The sequence below is a fragment of the Phalacrocorax aristotelis genome, chromosome 9, assembly GCF_949628215.1.
Source record: "Phalacrocorax aristotelis chromosome 9, bGulAri2.1, whole genome shotgun sequence".
In the NCBI taxonomy this organism is placed as follows: domain Eukaryota; kingdom Metazoa; phylum Chordata; class Aves; order Suliformes; family Phalacrocoracidae; genus Phalacrocorax; species Phalacrocorax aristotelis.
The window spans coordinates 14,964,811-14,976,632 of NC_134284.1; the positions used below are offsets into that span (position 1 = coordinate 14,964,811).

Here is an 11,822-nt window from a genome sequence, read left to right on the forward strand (position 1 = left end):
AAATATATATCAAATTGACCAAAAAGGCAAAAAAGCAACAAACCTTGCTTTTTGAAAAACATTATATATGTAGATATGCAAACAAGCAAAAGTAAATTCTATAAAATGTACAGAATTTTTCAACTGTAATATGCTAACGACTTTACATAAGATTAAAAAATACAACCAAAAACAGCAGAAAAAAAAACAAGTTCAAATTTGTTAAGGTGCAAGATTTTTTTCTTTTCATGTTATGTGGTGTGGATGTATGTGTTGTTGCCTCCCTGTATCGCCCTTTGTTGTAAAACAATTATATTAAGAAATAATAAACATTTTGCTAAAAAAGTTTTTAAGAAACAACAACGAAAAAAAAGCAAGTTACAAGAATGTGGCAATGCTACTTGTCCAAGAGCATTCTTACACAACTTTCTTTTGTAAATTTTTCCTTTCATGCCAAAAAACATGCGGGCAATTTGTTGATGTAAGTTGAATGTTATGAAATCAATGTGGTATGCTTTCTAAATATTTTTCTGTATTTTTGATGACTTTTTTTTAAAAGGAAATAATGTTTTTGATTTTCATATTTTTTTTTCAGTTCTCGTAGGTTTTAATCTTTCTTTTGCTGATACAGTGAATGACTTGTTATGTTTTTCCTTTTTCTGACCTTGTTGCTGTGGCATTTTTATTTTCTAGTATATGGCTGTGTTTTAGGAAAAATGTATAAGTTCCTTTATTTATTTTTTAATCAGTTTGTATTTGCCTTTATGTTATGTGCTCTTTGTATGTTGTTGATTACCAGATTGTATTTTGCATAGGAGGGGATGAAGGAGCCTGTGGTAGTTTGCTCCTATTCTTTCTCAGTCCCTCTTACAGTTTTCTTTCCCCTTTCCCTTTCCCAGAGTGAATCACCAGTAATGCTACTTTCTTTCATGCTACTTAAATTGTATGTAGCCTGGTGGTGTAGCCTTCATGTCAAGTCAAAAACGATGAGGTGTCTGTAACATTTTGGTAGCTCTCAGGGTCTTCTTACTGCAGCTTTACATCATTCCTACTTTATTCCTATGAAAGTGTTTTATTTCTATTAGTTTTCTACATTGCTGATTATCTGCCTGATGTCCAGTCTAAATGATACTCTCAAGTGTACTCTTACCAGGTAAATACACCCGTCATATTATGACTAGTATCAGGCTTGCTAATATCATCCAGAAAGGGTACATTTGGCAGACACTTTCCCACTGAAACTCACATCCTGAATCTCTAAAATTTGCTTGCTTCAAAAAAGATTTGGATTAATTTCTTCAAAAAGCAATGAGAAGAAGTAAGAAAAAGCTTTACTTCCTTATAAGCGCTTATGTTTTCACCATTGCTGCTCAGTAGGTATTTTAGATTCAAGTATCAAGTCCCTTGAACAAATAATGCTGAAAACAGAAAAAATTATTATGTCGAGTAGGAAGTTGTCACCAATTAATCATAAAAGTTTAAAATAACGATGGGAAATGGAAGAGGGCATGTTTCAGTTGGTTCAGAGCAGCTCAGTGTCGGGGCACCAAAATACTTGGTTTTACTCTAGAATCTTGCCTGCAGCCATGGTCAGGTCCTCTCTGGAAGGTATTAATATTTGTTTCACTGACGCTGCATGAAGGTGACCAAGAATTTACAGCAATGAAACACAGCCCAGCATTAACATGGGATTCATGATCTCTCAAACTCTGTACCTTCCTGTTGCTCATGGGCTATTAGGAAGCACTGCACTAACTAATGTCTTTTAATATAGTTTGGGGGGCTTAGGAAATGCTTTTCAACCAGCTCCACCAGAAATACAGTTTTATCTAATCGCTCTGAGGGCTATATATACTCTGAAAGGAAAAGAAGACATTTGAGACAGAAAGTTGCAGTATTCCATTGTGGAAGTGACGTTTTTCTCTCTACTACTGGCTGTCAATTGCAATTAAATCAGACTGCAGAGAGTAGAAAATATTAAGAATGTTCATCTGCTAGGTTTTGTGTTAGCATCATCTTTCCTGTGAATCAGGGACTATGTTCTGAATAATTTCCCCTTTTTATCCTCAGAGGACTCAAAGGAGAAATAACTAAAATACCACTAGACTAAAATTTATGAACTCAGTCATTTAATAAAGAATTATTGTGTTGATACAGAGGGGGAAAAGGTAAGGAATTATTTTCTCCGGCAAGTATTTCATACTGAAAGTGGAGTCAAACATAAGAGGAACAGCATGAGAATAGAATGAATATTACAAACTTTGGATGCAGAATTTCAAGTGCCTGCAGAAATGGATGAGTTGTGCAGCCTTTATGGATGGCATTTGAAAGTTCTGAACTTCAACCACAGCTGGAAAAGAGAGAGACGATAAGGGTGTGTCCCTTATTGTCATCAGGAGATTAATCTTTCAGGCTTCATTTTTGTGTGCCTTTTGTTCTGTATCAGTTTGATGCCTGAGACTCCAGCAAAGAAGTTGTGGCTCTAAAGATGAAAGCCGACGGCTGCTACAATTTTTCAGGTTTTGGGTTTTTTACTTTCTTTTTTTCTTTGGTGCCCTCTGCATTCATGACTCGCCCACAACATCCTCACAGTTCATAAGGCTTCTATTAAATTTTTAACACTCTGTCTTTTCCAGTGGCAGAGAACTCTTACTGGAGATCAGCCCCAGAGGTATGAATTATATATCTATAAATACACTCATAAAGCAAAAAGCAGAGCAGCTCCAAGGCTAAAGTAGACCTTTTATATCCCCAATGATCTTGGTAGTTTAACAACTCCGTGAAAATAGCACATCTATATGTGCTAGATTTAAAGGCTAACTTTTAAGGAATATATACACACTGTGCTTCGTGGAATGAGAAGACGAAGCAGAGCACAGGGCTGCTCAGTATAAGGTTTCCCACCTCGCAGACCTCAGTTCTCTCATTGCTGCTTCCAATTTGCTGATCAGTAATTTTTTTTGCAACTGTAGTGTTGATGGGCAAACTAATTTTGCATCTATATCATTGCAGAGGAGACCATTTTATCTGTTTCACTTTTGTTTAATTCATTTTGTTGCCAACAGAAGCTTTTTAAAAACATATTTCTGTTTGGGAAACATCCATTCACTGCTTAGGAGAGAAAGCACAGCGTATGAAAAAAAAATCTGGAAAATCCTTGTGAAATCTTTGGATTGCTAAAGTAATCCATAACCTGCAGCATATCAGTGAACACCCTTAACTGGTGTTTAACAGCCAACAGAAAAAAGGGGTAAAGAAACATGTAACTACCAGGAAACAGCCCATAAAATCCACAAACAGAACCTAAGTCTAAATAAATATGAATATTTATTTTGAAGCCATGGCCCGAAATGGGTGGCAGCCTTGCTAATTTTTTTTTAAGGACAGAACAATTTGGAAATTAAAACTGTAAGTTTTATTCAAGGCTGCAAAGCATTAATTTTGCAATTGAAAAAATGGTAGACACCACGAGGAAATAAAAACCTCAGATGGGAAAATACAAATATAAAACCCGTCTCAAATGTATTTCTCTTCAAAGTTGTGATGTAAGATTTTTCAGGGGCTCCTCTTTAGCTTTTCTAGCGATGCAAATCTTTAAAGCACTTGCCTTCCACAGAAAACGTTTCAGGATCCAAATCCCATGTAAGATATTCTTGCCAATCAAATGGCACTTTGTGTTTTAAGTCTTTCAGTGCTTACCTTTAAACCAACTTGGGACCCTGGACAAGAGGCACCACTTCTCCATCAAAGGACCGCTGGCTCTGGGCAGCTTCCTGCTGCTTCAGCTGTCATTTTGTGAAAGGTGGTTCCCCCTGCATGCACACTGGTCATCTGCCTGTCATCAGACTCCCCCTTGTGTCTTTTACAAGTACAAATGTAGTACCAGTAACAGAACTGTTTGCAGGTATGATATGAAGGTTTGCACTTGCTCCCCTCCATAGATACTGTTGATCATCTTTCTCATGCTTTCCCGGGAGCTTTTCAGAATTTACATTCCCTGTTAACTTTAAATAACACATTTCTTTTAGACTGAGTGGCATTTTTATCATGCCATTTTAAAGGATGTTTTAACTCCTATATAATTCACATACCCTAAGAAGTAGTCATTTTGCTTGCATCCTATTAGACCTACAACTTCTAGCTTGCTGTGAGTTTTGCATAGATGCCTAACATACCAATAAAACAGAAGCCACCTTTGATACACAGAGTGCTTTTTCTGAGTTACCTTCTCCGACACAGCCTTTTTTCAATCTCACAGTTTCTTCTCTTACAGACAGAAAGAAAAATAAAAAATTCAAAGCATCATTGCCACCCTTACAGCCATCTCCCTGATAGTCCCCAAAAGTATGTTGTCTTAAGTAAATGTAACAGATGAATTCCCTGATGGAGAAGTGATTCCTAATGAAGGACCTTTAATGGTATCTTTATTTCTTTAGGAAGCAGGTAAACTGCCTAGATGCAGTAAGGATCATTGGACAATTTTGAATAAAATTAGAGATGAGGTTAAATAATTGTATGGGAAATCAAAGTTAATCCATTCTTCCTGGTGTGAAAGCTATTTCTCTTCTCATATACATTGTGAGATTAAAACTTTGTAAAACTCGTTCCTGATTCTGTCCTATTGTCTTCCATCCAACAGACTTGCTCCAGTCTGCTCTCCATCACTTATGTGAAACCTCACTTACCATAGCAATTCTATCAACTTTTCTTAACATTTCAGGAAGACCATGATCGTCTTTATAGTTGCAGTAGTCCTGATCATTGGCTCAAGTCCGCAACAGCAACTAAAACTGTAGAACTATAACCTATGACCTAGCTTTAAAGGCAAGGTTTACTGGGGTAAAAGAAAGATCTTCATATTAAAAGTAAGATATTTCTGATTCCTTCAAGAAAATCAATCATTAGTAGGACCAAAAGAATTTCTCTTTGGAAGAAAACTGCCCAAAATATTGCCCCAGTGGGTGGCAAATCAACTGATGCTCTGTGCCAGTATAATAGATTTTAAGAAAAAAGGCACTTCAAAGCTCTAGATGAGCAATTAAAAGCTGCCAACGTGATTTTTTCCCAGTTGGGTATCACAGATGGTGAATAAAAATCACAGATGAATACTACTTTTCACAGCAAAACACCGATCTTGAAAAATCATTTAAAGGGACACTACCTGTCCCTGACTTTCTGGAACTTACATTCCCCACTCATGCAATTTGATGTAATGTGCACTTAAATGCTATTATTTTTATTCATTTTTTACCAGACTCACAGGTGATCTTACCCTCTGAGGCATACTTCAAGTTTATCCTGAGACCACCTGTTTGCATAAATTATAGATGCCCTAGTCTAGCTGTGGATAGGGCTTCTGGACACATATAAATCATATTATATGCTCTAGTTTCTACATTGCACAGAAAACAGCTCAGACGCATGAGCACAAAACGCCATGCAGCCATTTGGCAGACTCCACTTTCTGCTTTTTACATAATTTTTTTGAAGATACGTAGCTTGAAGAGATTGGCATTATTTTACACAATGCTTATTTCTTCGTCCTCTGTCCAGTAACAGAAGTGCTATGAACGTGCTGAGGAACCTTAGAAAACTAAACAATGTGTTCAACTTGCCCCTTTTTGTATCTTAGCTTAAAACTAGTATATAAAGTACCACATTTCTTATTTTCGCCTAATTTCTACCCTGGTACCTCTGAGATAAATCTCACTGTTTCAATTGATTAAACTGTGTCACCACTTAGTTTCTCATTAAGGATAAGAATAAGCCATATTGCTATTTCAGCTATCCAGATTTAATCAAACCGTTAAGTACCTTTTTCAGTATATTGCTATCTTCAATATGTAATTTGTTCAAATATATTGCTTTCCAAATATATTTAGAAGGGATTATGATTTTAGACCATATTCTTTATAGAACTCCTGTGGATATTACTGCCAGTATTCAATAGGAAACAAGTGCATATAATATGTAGTGTAGATAGGAGAGAGCAGAATTTTCACCCTGATGCCATTCAGCATTGTAACAATGCCAAACTGTACATTAGCAGTTACTAACACATAAGTAAAAGAATTATTTATTTAGAAGCTAAAATTCCTTTTGTATACCTTTCCTTAAGCAATGGTGAGTATAAATCTAAATTTTCCATGCATTAGAAAGACTTCTTACTGAGTTTCACTCCTTCCAACAAATCTAGATGATTACTCATGGTATCAGATGCACTCCTCAGTTTATATTTAACTTAACTGGCTAGCCAAAGAAAAATTACCCAAGGGAGAATTTATACGCAAACTTTCAAAAGCAATATAGCTCACCCTAAAAAAGTGTCGGTGACCTGTATGTCAGCAGAAGACTATGTAATCTGAACTAAATTAATTAGATAAACTAATTATACCTCCACATCAGAATAAAACAGTGGACTATTAATTACCCGTAGGCTCAAAAGAAGTAGTCATATTACAATATAAAGACAAAACAGGACTACTACCCTAAAAGTAGCAATATTGCTGCTCAGAAACCAAATTTTAGAAATGATACACTGATTTTCTTGTTTCAGTTGTGGCTTAAAGTGTGGTAAGGTACAAAAGTTACAGGTGTAGCTATCTGTGTATCAAGAAGTAACAGTATGTGTGAGGACAACTTCTGCAGTACAGTCCTGGGCTCAAGTGCTAATTCGGGTCCTGAGAGTCCTTATACAGTTATCAATCACAATAAAGTCTACCGTAATTTTTGTTCAAATTGTAGTAAAAGAATATCAAGAAGAACCAAAGATGATGATAGTATGCATTAGTAGCCCCAAAAGATGCAAGGAAAGGGGCATCCCTAGTGTTGAACAGAATGGTAAAGAGAGAGTAAAAGAGATGAACAAGCGTTGAGTACAGCTCTGTACCTTCATGGACCTCAGTAAGTACTTGGTTCTTATTCCATCCCCGACTTCCATGAACTTTCGCACAATTTGAAAACAAATCAACAATCAAGAAAAATGATGAGTGGGAAAGGCCTTAGGGAAAGGCCTTATAAACTACTATGGAAGGTGAACAGACTTGAATGGAAAAGAGGAAATACCAATGTTATTTTAAAGTAAAAGAATCAGAGGAAAAACTGGCAAGATGAACTGTAAAATCCATCTAGGAGAACATTGCTCTATGAAAGTCTAAAATAATTCATTTAAACAGTCCTGTAACCAAATGGTTAAGAAAGACCACTACCAAAACTTTATATCCACAGAGTCACTTGAGAGTATCTTAAAAAAATCAAAAGCTCCCCAAAATTCTTTGGCTCCCCAAAAATTCTGAGTATTTCACTGTACCTACCTAGCATAGGCTAAAAGAGGGAGGAAATGGAACATGTGTTTACCAACATCAAAGTAGGGTGGGAGGGAAGAATGAAAGGCACCCCCAGAAAAGTATGTTGGTAGCATAGTTAGGGCAGGAAACCTGATCCCTGACACTTTTTTGTAATGCCCAAATCCTCTATCGCCCTTGAGTTAAGTGAATTTAAAATGGTGCGTTGTGTTATTAAAATGTACTAATCTCCTTTTTTTTTCTCTTTTGCATCCCAGGAGGTGAATTAGTTATCCCTCTACTTGTAGAAGACCCTTTAGATATCCCTCCTATTGCTACTCGTGCACCTTTCATTACACTTCCCCCTACCTTTCGCCCCCTCCTCACCATTATTGAGACCACCAAAGATTCCCTGTCCATGACCTCTGAGGCGGGGTTACCTTGCTTGTCGGACCAAGGCAGCGATGGTTGTGATGATGATGGCTTGGTGATATCTGGGTATGGCTCAGGGGAAACCTTTGACTCTAACCTACCCCCTACTGATGATGAAGATTTTTACACCACCTTCTCCTTGGTAACAGATAAGAGTCTTTCCACTTCAATCTTCGAAGGTGGCTACAAAGCACACGCACCCAAGTGGGAATCCAAGGACTTTAGACCTAACAAAGTCTCCGAAACTGGTAGGACTACTACCACGTCTTTGTCCCCTGAGCTGATCCGCTCCACAGCTTCGTCCTCGACTGGGATGGTGCCCAAATTGCCAGCCGGCAAAATGAATAACCGTGAGCTCAAACCCCAGCCTGACATAGTCTTGCTTCCGTTGCCCACTGCCTATGAGCTAGACAGCACAAAGCTGAAGAGCCCGCTAATCACTTCCCCCATGTTCCGTAATGTGCCCACAGCAAACCCCACGGAGCCGGGAATCAGACGGGTTCCGGGGGCCTCAGAGGTGGTCCGTGAGTCGAGCAGCACAACGGGGATGGTCGTCGGCATTGTGGCTGCTGCTGCCCTCTGCATCCTCATCCTCCTGTATGCCATGTACAAGTACAGGAACAGGGACGAGGGGTCCTATCAGGTGGACGAGACGCGGAACTACATCAGCAACTCAGCCCAGAGCAACGGCACGCTCGTGAAGGAGAAGCAGCAGAGCTCAAAGAGCGGCCACAAGAAACAGAAAAACAAGGACAAAGAGTATTATGTGTAAAAAAGAATACTTATTTATATATAAATATATAAATACTTAATGAGATTTAACTGAAATATCAGAACCATTGCAGTGAATGAGATTGGGAGATACCGTTTGTAGGAAAAAGTATTGGGAAAAAAATTTTCAGCAGTGACTGTTAATGTCTCAGTCATCGCTTGGAGTCAGCAAACTCTGCCCTAATGTATTATAAAGCACACTTAGCGTTCTGGAGATGGCGCGCACAGCTCTGCCCTGTTAGTGAACTTGGATGTCTCCAAATCTCCTCCTCCGCTGAACTTTCTGCAAAGGTAGAAGACTTCATGGCTTACTTGTTTCGTATCTCCAAGTGAGTCTTTAACAATGTTCGTGATCCCTGACTGTATCAATAATTTTTCAGTTTACTTATTAAAAAAAAAAAAAAAGGAAGGAAAAAGGAAAAAAATGCAAACATTATTAAACTAAAAAAATATTGGGTGAACTGATCTGGCCGTGTCTGGCATACGTATAATTTTTTGAGATTGGAGGAGGGGAATAAATGATTTTGGAGATTGTTGGGTTTTCGGTTTGGTTTTGTTTTGTTTCTTGGGTTGTTTTTTTGTTTGGGTTTTTTTTGGTTACTTTTGGGAGTGGGAGGGAAGGGTGGAGAGTAATGGTGTGGGGGGGTGAACCAGGACATGAGTTGAGAAGAAATCTCAGAAAAAAAAAAAAATCCATAATAAAGAGAGACTATTGCCATATATGAACTCAAAAGCTACCCATGGTGTTTACTCTGCATATCTGGTTGTGTTGTCTCTAGAATCCGTCGTCTTGCAGTAAGTTGTTTGCTAACAACGCAGTGAAAGTGTCTGATGGGTGGTGCTGAAGAAAATTGTCATGGAAAGCTGGTTCCCTTGGATCTGGCTCCAGTATTTGCAACTGAACTGAAGAATAGATGGGTTTGGGTCTGTTCTGATCAGTCATTGGCTTTATTCAAGAATATTGCTTAGTATGCATTAGCAGAGCCAAACTGTGGTTAAAGGGATTTGAAGATTCAAAAAAGAATGCTTAAAAATGGCTAACCATTCTGAGCTGAATATACCGAGCAAAAATAAAGGAGCCTTCCTCTGGGTTCCGGTTCTGTGACTGATTGCAGTGCATGCAAAAAATAATAATAAATCAGTTTAATAAAGAGATCAGAAAGACACCATTGGAGTTCAACTTGTGACAAGGCCCATAAATGTCAGAAAAACTAAACACTTGTAAAAGAATGCAAAATGCATAGTTCTTTTGACATAAAACTGTTTTTCATATGTAATATTTTAATTTTGTAGCTTGACATTTCAGATCATCTCTGTCTTTCCATTTGCCCTATTCTCCCCTTTCCTTCTCTTTTATATAAAAGAAAATAAATAAAGCTGCTGTGACACACAAAAAATAATAAAGAAAAATGAATTTAATAGTATAATATATATACACACAGATATATTTATCATGGTATGTTTGACGGGACGACTGGAACAGAAGTTCTGTTATGGTCTTAATGTGGAATGAGAATGTTCTTGAAGAACAAAGTAACATGAAACACAACAAAAGCAAACCTTAAAATGTGAAGAGAGTGTGTGTTTTAGCTTTGTCACAGTTATCTGTGTCAAAAAAAAAAGATCTGAAATTTTGTTTACATATTTTACTGCTTTTTTTTTTTTTTGCTAGTATAATTTCTATATGGATACCATGATGGCGTATATACTGTTTTATGGTTATATTGGGAATGTCTTTTGTTTTTATTTAATTTATTAAATTTGGTTGTTTGGTTTCTACATTTTCCCAGTTGTTGTGAAAAGGATTATCTTACTGTACAGAACAATAGCCAGGTGGTTTGACGGCCATGCCTATCATGTGCAAAAAGCAAATGAGGGAGAGAGAGAGAGACAGAGCGAAAAAATAACAAAAAACAAGATGGATTGAGAACTCTGGAATATCAGAAATGTACACTTTTTCTGTATACGGATGAAAACTAATCAGCTGTTTAGGTTTAGAAATCTACTCTTGCTGGTGTTTATAAGTCGCATGAATATTTGAATTTGAAGAGGTGTCATCAAATACACACACGCACATGGGAACTTAAATTAAAAAAACAGCCTTCTCAAACATTTAGAGAAGATGCTTTCATGTTAACAAATATTTTCAGTGCGTGTATGTGTGCGTGTGTGTGGTGCGTGTGCGTGCGTGTGAGGTTGAGCTTTTTTTTCCTTTTTTATTTTTTATACTAAAAAGAAAAAAAAAAGACAGGTTTTAAAGAGGTATGAAAGCACGATTTTAGATGAATTAACTGGCCGAAACTATATAAAGTTGATTATATCTTGATGTCTGTAAAAGATTGCTGTTCTTGGAGTCTTGGAGTCTTGTGAAATGATTTCCTGCTTTCTTTCTTCCTTTCCTTTTTGCTTTCCTTTTTTAAGTTAAGGGAAAAAGATTTACACTTTCCTTTTTTTGTGTAAGTTTCTATTGGACAGTTTTTGGGAACATGTGCATTTCTGTATGTGGGCTTCTACCATATCCCTGTTGCTTTATGGACAACTTTCAGGATTTTTATTTGAGTTATCGTGATGTTATTGCTTTTTTTCCCTTTATTTTTATTCTTCCTTTTTGATTCTTTTTCTTTTCTTATTTGCATTTTGTTTAAAGATATGCTTAGCAATAAAATGTTCTTCCCAAAGCCCTGGATGTTGCTGGGTTTTTATTTCTGAAAGACTTCAGGGAAATTCCAGGCCTTTAAAGGTGAAAAGGAGTCTGTGAAGCAGGTGTTTCCCATCGCATGGGAGTGTCTAGCCAAGAGATTACAGAATCATGTTCATGTTTGCATTCTTTTGTTAGTCCAATGTGTCTTCATTCTTTCCTTTGCAGGGACATAAATTCAACTTGATTGTGGAGTCTACCTCACACCACTCCCAACCCCTTGTCCCCTGCCACCACCTCAGTGGGGTAAAGAGTAGGTCTCTGGAATATGGGTTTCACCAACCTCCGATAAAAGCATACCCAGGACATTGAAGTAGTATGCCCTTTCTAATGTGCTGCCTGCTTTCAGTCTCCCTTTGAAGTGTGTAGCTCTTCCCATCACATTTCTGGGCTTCTGGATTCCTCTTCTGTGGTCAGGAGTCTCTGTTTGATGTGTTGAGGTTGCTGAAACCTTTTGGGGATTTGGCTAGGCAATTTGATGCAGAAAAGCATTCACATCATTTTGTGTGAGGATCTAACTTAGGTCCTCTGAATTTACCTATGACTTTCCGTGCACTACCTAAGGAACATAGTTTACTTTGACTGCTATGGATCAGACTTAGGTACGTAAAGTAGATCGTCTGGGTGGTCACTTCCTTCCAGGTAGGTTTTGAAGCTCC

At 37.5% G+C, this 11,822-nt stretch overlaps 1 protein-coding gene across 3 annotated transcripts in view; it reads left to right on the top strand.

Moving 5' to 3' along the window:
* The window catches only part of NRXN3 (neurexin 3), a 1,044,813-nt gene extending 1,033,670 nt beyond the window's left edge, over positions 1-11,143 (top strand). For all 3 annotated transcript variants that reach the window (XM_075103635.1, XM_075103633.1, XM_075103634.1), the window contains one exon: positions 7,541-11,143. In XM_075103635.1, the coding sequence (XP_074959736.1) occupies positions 7,541-8,466 (926 nt within the window). In that variant the 3' untranslated portion in view covers positions 8,467-11,143. The remainder of the gene's footprint in view (positions 1-7,540) is intronic.
* The last annotated feature ends 679 nt before the right edge of the window (positions 11,144-11,822 follow it).